The sequence below is a fragment of the Lithobates pipiens genome, unplaced genomic scaffold, assembly GCF_037356315.1.
Source record: "Lithobates pipiens isolate NorthernLeopardFrog02 unplaced genomic scaffold, aLitPip1_a1.2 Scaffold_27, whole genome shotgun sequence".
Classification (NCBI taxonomy): Eukaryota; Metazoa; Chordata; class Amphibia; order Anura; family Ranidae; genus Lithobates; species Lithobates pipiens.
Window position 1 is genome coordinate 177854549 of NW_027507788.1, and position 20663 is coordinate 177875211.

General features: G+C 45.7%; 1 protein-coding gene across 1 annotated transcript in view; it reads right to left on the reverse strand.

Annotated features, from left to right (window-relative positions):
* The window catches only part of LOC143934381 (indolethylamine N-methyltransferase-like), a 59494-nt gene extending 44368 nt beyond the window's left edge, over positions 1-15126 (reverse strand). Inside the window, exons 1-2 of the mRNA XM_077457950.1 lie at positions 14976-15126; positions 2651-2858 (exon numbers count right to left, since the gene is read on the reverse strand). Coding sequence (XP_077314076.1) covers positions 2651-2858; positions 14976-15126 — 359 coding nt within the window. The remainder of the gene's footprint in view (positions 1-2650; positions 2859-14975) is intronic.
* Between the last annotated feature and the right edge of the window lie 5537 nt (positions 15127-20663).

A 20663-nucleotide genomic window follows, 5' to 3' on the forward strand; every position in this document is an offset into this window, starting at 1 on the left:
TTGCCCGGAGGCTTCAAAGAGAATTGGGTGGGAGAAGCCTCTACCCCTGTCCCCCTGGCCCTAAGCTTGATGGCCCTTCCTGCTGCCTGGACCAAAACTTTGGCTGTGCTGACCATATTGCTGCCTGTAATGACCCAGGACTTTATGGACTGTGTTTCTTTCTGCTGCCTGGACCAATAATTTGGCTGTGTTGACCATATCTCGGCCTGCTGCCTCTACTAACAATAGACAGTATTTCTGCCTGGACATCTCTGCCTGCTACCTGGACCAATGCTTTGGCTGTGCTGACAGTATCTCTGCCTGAACTAACTATGGACAGTATTCCTGCCTGCTGCCTGGATGATTGCTTTTGCTGTCGCTGACCACATCCCTGCCTGGTGCCTGGACCGATGCTCTCTTCTGTGGACCACTACACTACTAAAACCCAAGGTAATCTTTTGTTATTTGGTATGTACAGGTTATGTGTTAGAAATATGAAGAGCCTTCAAAAATTTGATTGGTAGTCAGGAAATTATAAAAATGAGCTAGGTCATCATGAAATTATATGTGTAATTTTGCTCCTAGAATGCCTGGAGGTGCTACTTGGATGTTAGGCCTCTGTATATGGCCAGGCTGTGTAAAAGTCTCACACATGTGGTATCGCCATACTCAGGAGGAGTAGCAGAATGTATTTTGGGGTGTCATTTTTGCTATGTACATGCTATGTGTTGGAAATATCTTATAAATGGACAACTTTGTGTAAAAAAAATGCATTTTAATTTTTTTCCCACGTTTTCTGAAAACTTCTGGAAAAAAATGAACCGTTAAAAAGACTCATTATGCCTCATAGATTATACGCTGGGGTGTTTGCTTTCCAAAATGGGGTCATTTTGTGGGCGTTTCCATTGTCCTGGTGCTCCAGGGCCTTCAAAAATGAGCTAGGTCATCATGAAATTATATGTGTAATTTTGCTCCTAGAATGCCTGGAGGTGCTACTTGGATGTTAGGCCTCTGTATATGGCCAGGCTGTGTAAAAGTCTCACACATGTGGTATCGCCATACTCAGGAGGAGTAGCAGAATGTATTTTGGGGTGTCATTTTTGCTATGTACATGATATGTGTTGGAAATATCTTATAAATGGACAACTTTGTGTAAAAAAAATGCATTTTCATTTTTTTCCCACGTTTTCTGAAAACTTCTGGAAAAAAATGAACCGTTAAAAAGACTCATTATGCCTCATAGATTATACGTTGGGGTGTTTGCTTTCCAAAATGGGGTCATTTTGTGGGCGTTTCCATTGTCCTGGTGCTCCAGGGCCTTCAAAACTGAGCTTGGTCATCATGAAATTATATGTGTAATTTTACTCCTAGAATGCCTGGAGGTGCTACTTGGATGTTAGGCCTCTGTATATGGCCAGGCTGTGTAAAAGTCTCACACATGTGGTATCGCCATACTCAGGAGGAGTAGCAGAATGTATTTTGGGGTGTCATTTTTGCTATGTACATGCTATGTGTTGGAAATATCTTATAAATGGACAACTTTGTGTAAAAAAAATGCATTTTCATTTTTTTCCCATGTTTTCTGAAAACTTCTGGAAAAAAATGAACCGTTAAAAAGACTCATTATGCCTCGTAGATTATATGTTGGGGTGTTTGCTTTCCAAAATGGGGTCATTTTGTGGGCGTTTCCATTGTCCTGGTGCTCCAGGGCCTTCAAAACTGAGCTAGGTCATCATGAAATTATATGTGTAATTTTGCTCCTAGAATGCCTGGAGGTGCTACTTGGATATTAGGCCTCTGTATGTGGCCAGGCTGTGTAAAAGTCTCATACATGTGGTATTGCCATACTCGGGAGGAGTAGCAGATTGTATTTTTGGGTGTTGTTGCAAGTATGCGCATGCTGTGTTCAAGAAATAACCTGTCAATACAATAAGTTTGTGTAAAAAAAAAAAAAAAGTCTTAATTTTGCAAAGAATTGTGGGAAAAATGACAACTTCAAAAAACTCACCATGCCTCTTACTAAATACATTGGACTGTCTACTTTCCAAAAAGGGGTCATTTGGGGGGTATTTGTACTTTCCTTGATTGTTAGTGTCTCAAGAAATGAGATAGGCCTTCAGTACATCAGGTGTGATCAGATGTGATCAATTTTCAGTGATTTGCACCCTAAATTGTAGACTCTATAACTTTCACACAGACAAAATAATATCCACTAATTTGGGTTATTTTTACCAAAGATATGTAGCAGTATAAATTTTGACCCAAATTTATGAATAAAAATTACTTATTTGCAAAATTTTACAATAGAAACGAAAAAAAAGTGTTTTTTTTTCAAAATTTTCGCTCTTTTTCCGCTTATATCGCAAAAAATAAAAAACTCAGCGGTGATTAAATAGTATCAAAAGAAAGCTATAATTGTAAGAAAAAAATGATACAAATTTTGTTTGGATACAGTGTAGCTTAAAAGAGTAATTGTCATTCAAAGTGTGAGAGTACTGAAAGCTGAAAATTGGTCTGGGCGGGAAGGTGTTTAAGTGCCCTGTATTGAAGTGGTTAAATAACTTAGTAAATAAAAAATACTCAAAAACAATTAAAGTTCCCTTCAAAGAAACAATCTTCTGTCACCTAAAATGTAGAAGCCAAAAAGTGAGGAATCATTGGGGACCATTACCTTGTTCCTGCTAACTCAGCTGCAGCTGATGATGTATGCGACCAATCATATGCTCCAGTACGGTCATGTACCCATCTTCTCAATTCCATGATACATTGCTCTTTTAATCTTAATATGACTATTTCTTTAAAGGAATTGGAGGCAGAATAGAGATGGTGAATGAAGGAACCAAGGCTGATGTCAATCGCAAATGTACCCACAACTCGACCTGCAGGGATATTACAGATTCATATGTTATTTTCCCTGAATCTAATTTCACTGCCAAAAAAGATATTTTACCTTTTCATTAGATTAGACAAATATAGCTTTAAATAAATAATCACCATCAATATGTGATATAGTCACTTTGCTCTACATTTGTGCTGATCATTTAAAGATTGAAAACAAGTATGGTGATGTCTGTGATGAATTAACCTTTGTCAAATGTATTGAAGCAAATGCATAACAGTGATAAAAAAATAATCTTCTTTGAATCAGGCTGTCATTATTGACCTTTGTACCTCAAGTTGGAATTCTCCATCCCTTTATTGTGCCATTGGATGGAGTAAATGAGACAGAGGCTTAATCTTAAAAGTGACATTTTGCCTCCCATGGAGGTGGCACCCAAGACAGCTTTTCATAATAAATGTTATTAATAGCTCACTGAAGAATTTTTTCAAAATCATTTTAACCCCAACTGGTACTTGTCTAAAACTTTCCTCCTGGACTTGCTTACACCAGGAAAATGAATTGCCCACAAGTAATTATAATTCATATAGGGTAATTTTTAAAGCATTTAGAATTTATCTTGGCTTTTCAATTGTATAACATTGTGGAGGTTTTATATAAATGCATGTGTTGTGTGTACCTGAGTATTGTGTGTACCTGAGTACTGGGAGTGCCTGAGTATTGTGTGTACCTGAGTATTGTGAGTGCACGTGAGCTGCGAGTACATGTGGGCTTTGATTCCACGTGGGCTGTGAGTACCTTTTTATTGTATTGTTGAGTACCTGTGTATTATTGAGTATTAGTGTCAGGAAGCTAGTTGTTGGTTAATTTGGACAGGGTATAATCCCCAATCCTCATTAAATTAGTAGGTACGATGCCCGGTGGTTGTGGAGCTGCGACTTGGTGTACATCTTGCGGCATGTATGCGATCCTTGATTATCTGATCTAGGGTGATTACTGCTGTGCAAAATGTAAGGACATTGTTTCCCTGGAAGCCCAAGTTCTGGATCTTGGGAAACAACTGTCCGCACTGAGTAGACCCTCCATACTAAAGGAGAGCCAGGAATGTACACAGCAGGGGCCAACAGGGGCCAGCACAGAGACGGTGGAGAAAAAGAGCCGCAGGCACTAGAAAAGAGTAGATGGGTGATAGTCAGGAAAGATAGAGGGGCAAGGGCCAGGGAGGCCGATCTTGGGCTGGAACATCCCAATAAGTACGCTCCATTGAGTGACATTGGTGAAACTAGTAAGGGACCAGTACTGCTGGAGCTGAGGGACTCACTTAGCTGCCAGGGGAAGAACTCCTCCAGTGACAGTGGGGGGGAAGCGAAGGGAAAGGAAAGACATTCTGGTGGTAGGGGGACTCAATTTTTAGAAGGACAGAGAGGGCAATCTGTGACAAACCTGAAGCGCCGAACTGTATGCTGTCTACTGGGCACTCGGGTTCGGCACATCACGGATCTGGTGGACAGATTACTGGGAGGGGCTGGGGAAGACCCGGCTGTCATGGTGCATGTTGGCACCAATGACAAAGTCAGAGGGAGGTGGAGTGTCCTAAAGAATGATTTTAGGGACTTAGGAGCTAAATTGAGGAAAAGGAACTCCAGGGTAGTATTCTCAGGAATACTATTGATACATCGAGCCACACCAGAAAGGCAGAGGGAGATTAGGGAAGTAAACAAGTGGCTGAGGAGCTGGTGTAGTAAGGAGAGGTTTGGGTTCCTCAAGAACTGGACCAACTTCTCAGTCGGTCACCAATTCTATAGAAGGGACAGACTACACCTAATTGATTAGGGTGCAGATCTGCTGTGAGTGAAGATAGCCGAAAAGTTGGATGGGTTTTTAAACTAGGTGAAGGGGGGAGGGTCCAGAGGTAGAGATAGCGTGGAACATATTCCAGAGGGTAGTATTGGGGTCATTAGTGTTAGGTTGACTAAAGCACACAAACCCAAGGTAAGTATGGTAACAAGTCCTATTTGCAATCTCGGAACACCCAATAAGAGGAGAGTATGCAACTGGTCTAAGTAGATACTGTTGTACAAGGAGGATTTAGATTTTGTGGGAATTTCAGAGGAGTGGTTCAACAGCTTTTATGATTGTCTGGCAACCATTCAAGGGTATTTCCTTTATCGCAGGGCTAGAGAGGGTAAAAAAGGGGGAGGGGTACATGGAACAGGGGGCATTACATGGGGTAGAGCACATTGCACATTACATGGGACAGGGCACATTACATGGGGCAGAGCACATTACATGGAACAGGGGACATTAAATGGGGCAGAGCACATTACAAGGGGAAGAGGACATGACAGGGGACATTACATGGGGGCAAAGCACATTACATGGAACAGGACACATGATGGGGACATTATAAGGGACAGGGGACATGACAGGAGACATTACATGGGACAGGGCATATTACATGGGGCAGAGCACATTACATGGAACAAGGCACATGACAGGGGACATTGCATGGGACAAGGCACATGACAGGGGGCATTGCATGGGACAAGGCACATGACAGTGGACATTACATGGAACAGGGCACATGACAGTGGACATTACATGGGGCAGGGCACATTACATGGAACAGGACACATGACAGGGGACATTACATGGGACAGAGCACATGGCAGGGGTCATTACATGGGACAGGGCACATGACAAGGGACATTACATGGGACTGGGCACATGACAGGGGACATTACATGGAACCAGGGCCATTTGAAGGAATTAGGGGGTCCATGCCTCCAATTCTAATTGGTTATAATTTCAAGCCCAGTTAAACATCATGCTTCGCACCTAAAACTTCCTGTGCCTTTCTGTCTATATACTGTATGTGGGAGCCTCAATGTCTGCCCCTTGTCCCAAAGAACAATAGAACAACTTATTTATTATGCAAAAAACACACCAAAAGATGTTGGTGTGTCTTGAGATACAGATATATATATATATATATATATATATATATATATATATATATATATATATATATATATATAATATGTAAAACGGGGCAAGGAAATTTAATTAGAAAGTCCTCACAGTGGCTTCCTTGAAGCTCCTTGTTATAAATATTATATTTCAAAATCTCCACCACACATGGGACAGGGGAAATGCCAGGGGACATTACATGGGGCAGAGCACATTACATGAAAGAGGGCACATGACAGGGGACATTAAATGAGACAGGGCACATGACAGGGGACATTACATGGGACAGGGCATATGACAGGTAGGGTTGCCACCTTTTCTTCAAGCCAAACCCGAACACATACGAGAAGGTATGGAAAGAATGGCGGGGGTTGATGATGGAGGCGGGCATGGACGGCGATGCTGGTGACTGGCGTCTGTTGGTTCTTTATTTTGTTGCCAGTAATATGGAAGGCGGGAGATCGGCGTCCGCGATTGACAAGAAAATGTCTGGCTTGTCGTTTCTCTTCAAGTGGCAGGGTTCGGAAGATTGGACAAAAGATTTTTAGGTGCAGCAGATGCTATGGGGTTTTAGAAAACAGACCAAATGGGTGGAAACGAGACGTCTGGTCACGTTTGAGAATTTGGTCGCCATATGTGCAGTATTGGGCTCAATTTGCACATCTTGGTATGAGGTGCTGTTATTTACAGCGGCCTTTTCATTGGCTTTTTACGGGGCGTTTCGGGTAAGGGAGTTGGTAAGCTCGTCAAAAAGGGTGCCGGGGGGAATGTTGGATCAGGATGTATGGGTGGATGATGCTAGGGTGTGGTTACATATATGGCGGTCCAAAACCGACCAACGGGGAAAAGGAATGGAAGTATGCCTGTTTGCGTTACCAGGGTCCAATGTTTGCCCGGTGGCTGCTGTGCGTGGGTATCGTGGGGTGAGACCTGGGGGAGCGGGGCCGTTCCTTATGCAGGATGATGGGTTCTTCCTGTCGAGATTTCAGTTTGTGTCGGTGTTTAGAAGAAGTTTGCGAGCTGTAGGTAGCTGCTAGATGTGGGTTGGATGAGGCATCGGTGCGCAGGATCAGTAGGTGGGAGTCGCAGAGATTTCGGTCATACATCAGACCACAGCTGGCGGTTGGGCATTCTCAATAGTGTTATGCATGAAGAAAAAGGAAAAAAAACGGGGCAGAACTGTTTGAGGGAATTCCGAGTTGGGGTTTGCTAGCTGTGAGTTGTTTTGATGTGAGTTTTTGTCAGTCTATTGTGGTTTCTCGTTTCAGATAGAGGTTCAGTACGCCTCGTTTGGATCATAGGCCACTCATATGTGTGTTGGGGGGCCAGGAGAGGAGACATGAGGCCGGATGGTAGGCAACTGGGGATTTCCAGGAGAGAAGCTGAATTGCATTGGTTGGGCATACCTGGCATGAAGTGGGACAGGGTGATGGGCGAGGTGGAAAGGTATGTGTGTCTGGACAGGCCCCCGGACGTGTTAGTAATTTATGCTGAGGGGAATGATCTGGGGGTCCGGAAGGTCAGGGACTTGGGGACATAAAATCGGATTTTATGAAGCTGCGGGCAAGATTTCCAAATACCATCCTGTTGTGGTCTGACATCGTGGCCAGGACACAGTGGAGATGGGCTAGATCGGTGGCGAGCATACAGAAGACGCGGGTCCGGATTAATAAGGTGGTGGGGAGGTTTGTGGTCCAGAACATGGGGTTGGTGATTAGGCACAGGAAACTGGAGACTAATGTGGGCCTTTATCTAAGAAGAGAAGGGTTGCATCTCTCCGACGTTGGCATTGATTTATGGTCCCTGGGTTTGAAAGATGGCATTCAAAAAGCCTTGCAGGTGTGGGGTTGCCCTCATGGATAAGGTAGTCACCCTTTTCGGGCTGTGGCGTTATCTTTCTGGTGGTCTTTGACGGTGGCGGTAAACAGAGATGATCTGAAAGGGGTGGGGGGCTTATTGGTAATAAGGGCCCCTCCGGTGTATTCCTGAACGGTGGACGGAATATATATATATATATATATATATATATATATATATATAATATATATATATATAATCTATATCTTTGGAGTGAGTAATTTCGGTTGTGTTAATAAAGGCTGTTGTGGTCAGTTTACTCCAAAGGGAAAGTGTGGTCTCATTATTATAAGGTTAATGAGAGGGTTGAAACGGGTAACAGGTTAAGAAAGGGACATTTGGGCTACACGGGTCATGCTTCTTTTTTGAATCAGGTAATATGTATTAAAGCTTTTTGCAAAAATTTACAAAGCAGAGAGTGTACTGTAGAGTCTTTTCTCTGCTTTGTACATTTTTGCAAAAAGCTTTAATAAATATTACCTGATTCAAAAAGAAGCAATAAGCTGAAAATGGAATGGTAAAGAAAAAAAATGGAAACAAAGCTATGGTAATTGTTTTTATTATGGTCAGCAACCTACCATATTTTTATTACTAAATAGGTCTTGATGACTGCCTCCCTCCCTTAGTACTCCCCCTGTATTCTTTTTACCCCTCTGCCTACCGCGTACCACGCTCCAGGAGATTCAGTTTTCTGTTCCTGGACGGCCGGACTGAAAGGAAGTGAGCACTCAGTGTGTGCACTTCCTGTCAGTCCGGCCGGGAACAAAAAATCTCCTGTACCGCGCGGACTGCAGAAGTAAGGAAGAGGAGCTCGGCCATGCTACAGGCTGCAGCTTATAGGAAGCGGCAGCCGGCAGCGCGGCTGGGGCCCCGGGCAAGCTCGGGGCCCCAAGCAATTGCTTGTTTTTCCTGTCCTGTCGCAATGGGCCTGCATGGGACAGGGCACATGACAGGGGACATTGCATAGAACATGGCACATGACATGGGATAGGGCACATTACATGGGACAGGGCACATGACAGTGGACATGACCTGGGATAGGGCACATGACAGGGGACATTACATGGGACAGGGCACATTACATGGACAGGGCATATGACAGGGCACATTACATGAGACAGGGGACATGACAGTGAACATTACATGGGGCAGGGGACATTACATGGAACACGGCACTTGACAGGGGGCATTACATGGGACAAGGCATATGACAGGGGACATTACATGGGGCAGGCCAGATTACATGGGACAGGGGACATTACATGGGACATGACGGGGGACATTACATAGGGCAGGGCACATTACATGGAACAGGGCACATGACAGGGGAAATTACATGAGACATGGGACAGGGCATATGACAGGGGACATTACATGGGGCAGGCCACATTACATGGGACAGGGAACATTACTTGGAACAAGGCACATGGCAGGGGACATTACTTGGAACAGGGCACATGACAGGGGACATTACATGGAACAGGGTACATGACAGGGTACCAATATGGTTCGACAGGGGATATTCAGGGCTCAAGTCCTGCAGGAACACATGGGAACGGAGTTCCTGTACTTTTTTCACAACAGGAGCTGAGTTCCCGTTAGCAGCCATGTCCTGCAAGACTTTGAAGTATGCTAGCTGTGTGGCAGGTGCTACACAAGCAGCTGCGGACACAGCTCGCAATAGTAAGTGCTGCACACCTGACCATTCAGGCTATGCCAGTAGGGGGCCCCATGACAGCTTCTGCTTCGATCTACCTGTCAATCACAGCTAGCTGACAGGTAGATCAGGCTTAGGTCTAGCTGATGGGTAGATCAGCTATTCTGCTCACAGGACATGCAGGGGGGGGGGGGGGAGAGGTGAGCTGAGGGAGGAACATCAGTTTGGGGTGGTAAGCTGAGCACAATACCTGGCAAAGTTTAATGCCAGAAGGGAAGTTTATGTGGAAATATGTGAAGGGTTGGAATAGCAACGAATGTGTGTTGGAGCCCCTGCAGAGTTTGCAGCCCCCCCAAGCTAACATACATCTCCTAAGCAGGAACACATCACTATCTCCCCAAGCATTCTGTCCAGATAATGTGCAGTTAATTTATGAACTTTCCGTTTAACCCTGTGTTATCCAAACTCTGTTCAATGAAAGAGTGTAAACTCACCACATAAACACTCTATATACAAAATAATATTCCCCAATAAAGATCAGAACATGATGTTCACATTTGCATGGAAGCACAATTGAATGAATGCTGATTATTCAGAGAATTACTGTATTTATGTTTATTGAGGATTGTTTTTTTTGTATGTACTAACAGTTAAGCTTCATACACACAATACAAAAATTGGATGAAAAATACCACTTTTGAAGCGTTTGTGCATATGAGCGTATCATTTTTTATTTATTTTTTGGTAGGGGAGTGGATCTTGGGTGGGGGTTCCCACACTTTTTTCCCCAGGACTTGACCCCTGGGGATATTACATGGGACAGGGCACATGATAGGGGACATTACATGGGACAGGGCACATTACATTGGGCAGGGGACATGACAGTGGACATTACATGGGACAGGGGACATTACATGGGGCAGATCACATTACATGGGGCAGAGCACATTACATGGGGCAGGGGACATTACACGGGGCAGGGGACATTACATGGGACAGGGGACATAAATGGGGCAGAGCACATTACATGGAACAGGGCACATGACAGGGGAAATTAAATGAACAGGGCACATGACAGGGGACATTACATGGGGCAGGGGACATTACATGGGACAGGGGACATTACATGGGGCAGAGCACATTACATGGGACTGGGGACATTACATGGGGCAGGGGACATGGCAGGGGACATTACACGGGACAGGGCACATTACATGGGGCAGAGCACATTACATGGAATAGGGCACATTGCATGGGAAAGGGCACATGATAGGGGACATTACATGGGACAGGGGACATGAAAGGGGACATTACATGGGACAGGGGACATTACATGGGGCAGAACACATTACATGGAACAGGGCACCTGACAGGGCACATGACATTGGACATTACATGGGCCGGGGACATTACATGGGACAAAGCACATTACATGGAACGGGGCACATGACAGGGGACATTACATGGGACAGAGTATATCACAGGGGACATTATAATGGGGCAGCCTACATTACATGGGAAAGGGGACATGACAGGGGACATTACATGGGACAGGGCACATTGCATGGACAGGGCACATGACAGGAGACATTACATAGGACAGGGCACATTACATGGGGACATTACATGGGACAAGGCATATGACAGTGGACATTACATGGGCCATGACAGGGGACATTACATAGGGCAGAGCACATTACATGGAACAGGGCACATGACAATGGAAATTATATGAGACAATGCACATGACAGGGGACATTACATGGGACAGGACATATGACAGGGGACATTACATGGGGCAGGCCACATTACATGGGACAGGGCACATTACATGGAACAGGGCACATTACAGGGGACATTACATGGGTCAGGGCACATTACTTTGAACAGGGCACATGAAAGGGGACATTGCATGGGACAGGGCACATTACATGGAACAGGGCACATGACAGGGGAAAAATATGGTTTGACAGGGGACATTACATGGGATAGGGCACATAATAGGGGACATTACATGGGACAGGCACATTACATTGGGCAGGGGACATGACAGTGGACATTACATGGGGGAGGGGACATGACATGGAACAGGGCACATGACAGGGGAAATGACATGGGACAGGGCACATGACAGAGAACATTCCTTGGGACATGGGACATGGAACATTACATGGGGAAGGGGACATGACATGGGGCAGGGCACATTACATGGGACAGGGCACATTACATGGGACAGGGACATTACATGGGACAAGGCATATGACAGGGGACATTACATGGGGCAGGCCAGATTACATTGGTCAGGGGACATTACATAGGGCAGAGCACATTACATGGAACAGGGCACATGACAGGGAAAATTACATGAGACAGGGCACATGAGAGTGGACATTACATGGGCAGATCACATGACAGGGGACATTACATGGGACAGGGCACATTACATTGGGCAGGGGGCATGACAGTGGACATTACATGGGGCAGGGGACATGACATGGGGCAGAGCACATTACATTGGACATGACAAAGGGCATTACTTGGTACAGACTGCTGGGCACATTGTGGGGGGACACAGCTGGGCACAATTCAGTACTTTCTTCTTCTGGCTACAGAACTCATTAAATATCTCCTCCAGTGGCGCGCTGCCTACCCCCGGCCCCTCCTATCCTGTCCCCCCCAGATTATGTCACATACAACCACTCGAGAAGGACAGGAGGGGAGGAGGGGCCAGCGGGGAACAGTGCGCTACAGCCAATAGGATGCCAACCGCTTCCCTGCCTATTTCCACGGAACCCTGGTTGAGAATTACTGCACTAGGGGGAAAAGCTCTGGAGGAATCTAGGATGGAAAAGGACCAGGGGATCCTAGTAGATGATAGGCTCTGCAATGGCATGCAATGCCAGGCTACTGCTAACAAAGCAAACAGAATATTGGCATGCATTAAAATGGGGATCAACTCCAGAGATAAAACAATAATTATATACTGGAAGTGGAGCGAGTACAGAGAAGGGCAAACAAGCTAATAAAGGGTCTGGAGGATATTAGTCACGATGAAGAAAGGTTGCGATCACTGAACTTATTCTCTCTGGAGAAGAGATGCTTGAGAGGGGATATGATTTAAATTTACAGATACCGTACTGGTGACCCCAAAATAGGGATAAAACGTTTCCGTGGAAGACAGTTTAATAAGACATGTGGCCACTCATTCAAATTAGAAGAAATTAGATTTAACCTTAAACTACGTAGAGGGTTCTTTACTGTAAGAGCTGCTAGGATGTGGAATTCCCTTCCACAGGCTGTGGTCTCAGCGGGGAGCATCAATAGTTTCAAGAAACTATTAGATAAGCACCTGAATGACCACAACATACAGAGATATACAATGTAATACTGACATATAATCACACACATAGGTTGGACTTGATGGTCTTTTTTCAACCTCACCTTCTATGTAACTATATAACTATGGGGGTTATTTACTAAAGGAAAATCCACTTTGCACTGCAAGTGCACTTGAAAGTAAAGTCGCTGTAGATCCGAGGGGTACGTGCAAGGAAAATAAATGTCATTTTAGCTTACACATGATTGGATGATAAAATTAGCGGAGCTTGCCCTCATTTCAGATCTACCTCTTAGATTTAGAGCGACTGCACTTTAAAGTGCACTTGCAGTGCAAAGTTGATTTGCTTTTTGTAAATAACCCCCTACGTGTATGACCTTTCTGTGGCACATTTAAAGTCCCATATATTTCTTTCCTCCATACCTTATGGGTGGGAGAAGTTCCACTGAAACCCAAAAGTAGACTTAATTCAACCAATTAAAACTTCAGAGGGTCATGGTCATGGGTTGCACCAGAGGAAGGCCAAACTTTTTTGAATGTGTAAATAATCGGTATAATGATGTTGATATTTGTTATTTCATTACAGATTATTTTATGTACATCAGTGACATAAAATCTCAATCAAATCCCTTTAAATTGCAGATTGTAATGCAACAAAATGTGAAAAACATTTTTTTCCCCCGCAGTAACAGCTTAATTTTTAAGTAAAAAATAAAGCATTCCCACGCTACCAGCAAAAGGAAGCTGTGAGGAAGAACTATGGGGGTTCCCGCTCCTGATTGGCTCCTCCAGGTAAATCCGCTAACAAACACAAGTAGAAGATTTTACTTATGTAAGTGATACTCTAATGCCGCATACACACGACCAGACTTTTCAACATCAAAAGTCCGACGGAATGATTCCGGCAGACCATTCGATCGTGTGTGGGCTGCAGCGGACTTTTGATTTGCAAAAGTCGGACAGACTTTAGAAATGGAACATGTTTCAAATTTTTCCGACAGAACTCCGCCGGACCCAGTTCCTACTGAGAAATCCGCTCGTGTGTGTGCTAGTCCAACGGACAAAAACCAACGTGAGGGCAGCTATTGGCTACTGGATATGAACTTCCTTATTCTAGTCCAGTCGTACGTCATCATGTTCGAATCCGTCGGACTTTGGTGCGATTGTGTGTGGCCAAGTCCGTTCATTCGGAAAGTCCGTCAGAACTCTGTCAGAACTCTGTCAGAACTCCGTCGAAAGTCTGTCGGACCTAAGTCCGGTCGTGTGTACGCAGCATTAGATTTTTTAACAAAATTTTTTTTTTTTAACCACTTCCCGACCAGCGCATGACGATGTACGTCGACAGAATGGCACGGGCAGGCATATTGGCATACAGGTACATCCAATATTCAATGCCGCCCTGCCATCGGGAGCGCGCCGCCGGTGGCGCGCTCCCGTGCTGGTCGGGACCCCCGTGAGTCCGGTCGCGGGACCCGCGGACTCGATCGCCGCGGGCATCCCCGCGATCGTCTCACGGAGCGGCCGAATGTGTAAACAGCATTTTTCCATTCTGCCTAGCAACTAGTGACGTGAATCTCTACTCCATGTGATTGGAGCAGAGATCAGTGTTCACTAAATGAAAGCCCAACCCCCCCACAGTTATTAACACACCCCTAGGAACACTTAACCCCTACACTGCCACCCACTGGTTAACCCCTTCACTGCCAGTGTCATTTACACAGGAATCACTGCATTTATATAGCAGTGATTACTGTATAAATGACAATGTTCCCAAAAATGTGTCAAAAATGTCCGATGGGTCCCCCACAATGTCGCAGTCACAATAAAAATCGCTGATCGCTGCCATTACTAGTAAAAAAAAAAAATAATAAAAAATTATTAATAAAAATGCTATAAAACTATCCCTATTTTGTAAACGCTATAACTTTTGCGCAAACCAATCAATAATCGCTTATTGCGATTTTTTTTACCAAAAATATGTAGAAGAATACGTATCGGCCTAAACTGAGGGAAAAAAATGTTTTTTTATATATTTTGGGGGATATTTATTATAACAAAAAGTAAAAAATAATGTGTTTTTTTCAAAATTGTCGCTCTATTTTTGTTTATAGCGCAAAAAATAAAAACCGCAGGGGTGATCAAATACCACCAAAAGAAAGCTCTATTTGTGGGAAAAAAAGGACGTCAATTTTGTTTGGGAGCTACGTTGCACGACCGCGCAATTGTCAGTTAAAGCAACGCAGTGCCGAATCGCAAAAAGTGGTCTGGTCTTTGACCAGCAAAATGGTCCGGTCTGCAAGTGGTTAATTCATATCAATAATATATGCTGTACATACCTCTGCTGAACTGATAGTGAAGATTGGCCATTGGAAATTTTAAAATATCATATGCAAAGACCATGCCCTCCTTATTAGAGAAATACGTATCCAAATGATTTCTGGAATCTAGTCCATGTACGGGATAAAATGTATGTGTTGTGGAATCCATTGTCCTGCAATGCTAGAAAAGCTGCACTTCACCTCTTTGGTTTCCACTTTCCACTAAACATTACTAATGTTGGAGTTCAATTTATATTCAACAGAAATAAGGTTGGTACATTTATTAGTATGTAAATCAATATTATCATAAACATATTTATGAAGCAGTCATGGGGATACAGCTGACTAACCTATGATTGCCATATGAGTATGCATATGTTAAATAGTGGAGGTTATTTTAGATCATCATCATCTGGAAAAAAAGAAAAGAGATTATTTATATTTTAGATTATCTTTATACCATTAGGAAAGTATTGCTTTATAGCCAGTAGATGGAGCTGATGATCATAGGAAATAAGTCTACTAGGTAAATTATGGGGATTATTTCACGATGGAAAGAGAGAACTTTTTCATTCTATATATTCTTTATACCCCAATGAAGAAAAATACAGTGTAATTCAATGTATTAATAAATACAAAGCAGTCATGGGGATACAGCTGACTGAGCTATGATTGCCATTGTCCTGGCCTCGCCCCCGTACTCCCGGAGTCTATGGGTAGCTATCCAGGCAGATAACCTTTTTCTGTGCACACAATAATAGACTGCTGTTTCTTGTCTGTGTCTTTATTGCCACGTTGCAGATTTTAATACAAGTGTGAATGACACGTGATATGCGGTAAAACGGAAAACAACAAGAATAATATAATATTATCATACAATAGTAAACATAATATAAAATAATAACTGAAATGGCAAACTCCTTTTACTGTGGAGGAGGGAGGGGAAGATTGCTTACCTCCGATGCCATGGAGGGGGAGAGGTAGCATCTAGGCTGCTGCCATGAGATTGAACATGCTAATCCCCGTGGCTGTTTCACTTCCTGACTAAAGAGGATGTGACGATTTTTACATCACTTCCTAAGTGGCTGGATACTTTTTCTTATAAACTATAACAGCCATTATGAGTATGTGCATGTTAAATAGTAGAGGAAGAAGCTATTTTAGGAAAGAAAGTAACAAAGAAAGAAGTCTTGAAGTATTGTTTTTTAGGCTTGGCATAGCAAAAAATAAAACTTTACGTGCGGCTGCGAAAAATGGGTGTGTTTTATGGGGAATTGTGGGCGTGGCTTAAACAGGCGTGGCTCAACGGGGTTGTGGTTAGAGTCTGAGATGATCCTGGCAGTGTGGAGCAGGTATTACCTTCTGCAATCAGGTGTCACATGACTTTGATGGCAGCCATTGTATAAATACCCGGGAAGTGCACACACACATCACCCTGGTATTGTCCTTGTGTCCTGACCTGCAGCCTGTTTATCTGTGATCCTGATCCCTGTATCCTGGACCTGTTTGTATCTGCTACTGTATCCCTGGATCCTTACACTGGCCTTGCTTGACTATGATTCTAGTACTCCCTTTTGCTACATATGCTGGCTAGTTTGTTTATTATCACTGTTTGCTTGTTTGGTTTGTTCCCTCAGTTTTTTTATTGGTGGTGTGTTCACAATCATATGCATTTACTTTAACCTCCTTAGCGGTAATCCCGAGTCCCGAACCTTACAGATTACAGTGCTGTAGTAAAAAATACACACCCCCTTTGTCCCTAGTGGTTTGTGCAATGCCCTGCATGCACTTTTATATTATAAATACTGTTTTTTACTGCTTGGAATTTGGAGATTGTCCATAGCAACCAAAACATGTCCCTTTTTCATTTTTTTTTGGATTTGATTACATTATTGAATAATTTTTATTATTCTTTATTATATTATAAACTTTATCATACCCGGGATGTCCACTAGACTCTGGTTTGAAGAGATTTCAGAGCGTTATTCCTAAGAATTACAGGACTACAAAATAAAAGCCAGATTTTCATGCAAAATAATTGTACCGCTTTCAGCACCTTATTCCAGACTGAATCATACCGCCAGGGAGGTTAATAAACTTACTTTCACCTATTTATGTCTGGTTCACTCTGTCGCAATCACACAGTTCTGGTCACATCTGGTTTATGACAGAATACCAGGACCATCCCTGACCAAATGTGGCTGCACAGGGGAACCATTTTGCTTCAGTTTGGTTGTAAACATGAATGCTGATGAGGTCATTTATTTTTCTCTGCTGGCATCTGAAAGTAGTGATTATTGCCTCCAGGCTTTGAAAGGATGGTGTAGTGACCAGTTGTTTGCAGCTATCCATTTAGCTCACTCCCTGGTCGATCAGGGTTATATATTGTTTGGGGAGGTGCAGCCTTTGATCAAGATCTGTACTGAGCTGGCCCTGCCCTGTATCCCAGGTGGACGTGATGATTTCACTCCTCATTTTAATATGAATCAGGTTGTATCCTTAGTATGGCTTTTTGAAGACGATCCTGTGGATTTTTGTGAACACTACTCAGCTTGTTCCCCACAGGTGATTGCTGAGTGCATTGTGTCTGCTCAGTCTTTTGTTAGACAGGGAGACTTAAAACTACAGTTTGTACAACCTATACTTTCAGCATGGTGCAATCAGCCCCAGCCAAACAAACCACCTCTGCCATCAGACACCAGCCTACCCAAATGTACGTTTCCCCATCAGCCATGTCAACCTCAGTTGCAGCACAGTACACGCTGCTCCCAACCATATACTCATATCCGGTTTCTGCTCCCTGTACCTATCCTGCATTCAACCCACCTGCCTCTTCTTCGCTGCCTACAAACCCACAAGATCTTCACCCAACTACTGTTAACTCTTCTCTGCCATATACCAATCCTTCTTTCCAGTCTACGGCACCCCTTACCTACAGTCCTGCAGTCACCTACTGAGCTTCAGTGGCTTAGCCAAAGAAATAAAACAAACGTTTTTTTCCCAACCAAAACGGTCCTGCCATTAACCCAACCTGCCTCCACAGCCACCAATCTGTCCCAACTTGAAGTTCTGGTGCCAGAGTTCCAGCCGGGGATGCCAGAGTTCCAGCCGGGGGTGCCAGAGTTCCAGCCGGGGGTGCCAGAGTTCCAGCCGGGGGTGCCAGAGTTCCAGCCGGGGGTGCCAGAGTTCCAGCAGGAGGTGCCAGCGTTCCAGTCTGAAGAGCCAGAGCCAGTGTTCCAGTCTGAAGAGCCAGAGCCAGCATTCCAGTCTGAAGAGCCAGCATTCCAGCCCGAAGAACCAGAGCCAGTGTCCCGGTCTGAGGGTGCGTTGCCCATTTCCCGGGCCTGCGGTGCCTGATGAGCCTCTGTCTGCTGTCCAGCCTGATGAGCCTCTGTCTGCTGCCCAGCCCGATGTTCCTCTGTCTGCTGCCCAGCCTGATGTTCCTCTGTCTGCTGCCCAGCCTGATGTGCCACTGTCTGCTGCCCAGCCTGATGAGCCTCTGTCTGCTGCCCAGCCTGATGAGCCTCTGTCTGCTGCCCAGCCTGATGAGCCTCTGTCTGCTGCCCAGCCTGATGTTCCCCTGTCTGTTGCCCAGCATGATGTGCCCCTGTCTGCTTCCCAGCCTGGTGAGCCTCTGTCTGCTGCCCAGCCTGGTGAGCCTCTGTTTGCTGCCCAGCCTGATGAGCCTCTGTCTGCTGCCCAGCCAGATGAGCCTCTGTCTGCTGCCCAGCCTGATGTGTCCCTGTCTGCTGCTCAGCCTGATGTGTCCCTGTCTGTTACCCAGCCTGATGAGCCTCTGTCTGCTGCCCAGCCGGATGTGTTCCTGTCTGCTGCGCAGCCGGACTTGTTCCTGTCTGCTGCCCAGCCGGAAACGTTCCTGTCTGCTGCCCAGCCTGACGCGTTCCTGTCTGCTGCCCAGCCTGATGCATTCCTGTCTGCTGCCCAGCCTGACGCGTTCCTGTCTGCTGCCCAGCCTGACGCATTCCTGTCTGCTGCCCAGCCTGACGCGTTCCTGTCTGCTGCCCAGCCTGACGCGTTCCTGTCTGCTGCCCAGCCTGACGCGTTCCTGTCTGCTGCCCAGCCTGACGCATTCCTGCCTGCTGCCCAGCCTGATGCATTCCTGTCTGCTGCCCAGCCTGATGTGCCACTGTCTGCTGCCCAGCCTGACTTGAAACTGTCTGCTGCCCAGCCTGGTGTTTTCATGTCTGCTGCCCAGCCTGATGTTTTCCCGTCTGCTCCCAAGCCTAATGTTTTCCTGTCTGCTGCCCAGCCTGATGTGTCCCTGTCTGCTGCCCAGCCTGATGTGTCCCTGTCTGCTGCCAAGCCTGATGTGTTCCTGTCTTCTGTCCAGCCTGACGTGTTACTGTCTGCTGCCCAGCCTCATACCTTCCTGTCTGCTGCCCAGCCTGACGCGTTCCTGCCTGCTGCCCAGCCTGACACGTTCCTGCCTGCTGCCCAGCCTGACACGTTCCTGTCTGCTGCCCAGCCTGACGCGTTCCTGTCTGCTGCCCAGCCTGACGCGTTCCTGTCTGCTGCCCAGCCTGATGTGCATTTGCCTCTTGCCCAGCTTGAAGTGCCCATGCCTGCTGCCCAGCTTGATGTGCCCATGCCTGCTGCTCCACTTGTTGTGCCTTCTGCCCAGCTTGGAGTGCCCATGCCTGCTGCCCAACTTGAAGTGCCTGCTTCCCAGCTTGAAGTGCCTGCTGCCCAGTTTGATGTGCCCATGCCCGCTGCTCCTCTTGATGTGCCTGCTGCCCAGCTTGATGTGCCTGCTGCCAAGCTTGAAGTGTCAATGCCTGCTGCCGAGCTTGATGTGCCTGCTGCCCAGCTTGAAGTGCCCGTGCCTGCTGCCCAGCTTGATGTGCCTGCTGCCCAGCTTGATCTGCCTGTGCCTGATGTGCCTGTGCCTGCTGCCCAGCCTGATGTGCCTGCTGCTCCACTTGATGTGCCTGTGCCTGCTGCCCCACTTGATGTGCCCGTGCAGGCTGCCAAGCTTAATGTGCCTGTTGCCCAGTTCGATGTGCCTGCTGCCCATCTCGATGTACCTGCTGCTATGCTTGAGGTTCCCGTGCCTGCTATCCAACTTGACGTACTTATTGCCCAACCTGATGTGACTTTGCCCACTGCCCGGGTTGACGCCATGGGCTTTCCCCAGCAACGGCTAGTTGGAGCATCCAGAAGTCGCTCCTTTCCTGGGGGTACTGTCAGGAAAGGTTCCCTCAGCTGGTAATATCAATCATTTGGCGTGCAATACTGGTATACACCAGCAGGTGTCTCCTGGCAGTTTGTAGCTGTCAGAAGAGCTTTTCCCTGCTGGAATTATGTCATCGTTGGGCTGCAGTACTGGCGTTCACCAGCAGAGGGATCATCGCAGTGTGGAGCCCTGATCTGCAGCCTGTTTATCTGTGATCCTAAACCTGAACCCTGTATCCTGGACCAGTTTGTATCTGCTTCTGTATCCCTGGATCCTTGCCCTGCAGCTTAATCCCTCCACTTTGTTCCCTGTCTGTTTACTCCTAGCCCCCCAACTACTGATCTCCTGTTTATGACCCTGGCCTGGCTTGACTACGATTCTGGTACTCCCTTTTGCTACATATGCTGGCTAGTTTGTTTATTATCACTGGTTGTTGCATTTACTTTAATAAACTTACTTTCACCTATTTATGTCTGGTTCTCTCTGTCACAGTCACACAGTTCTGGTCACAT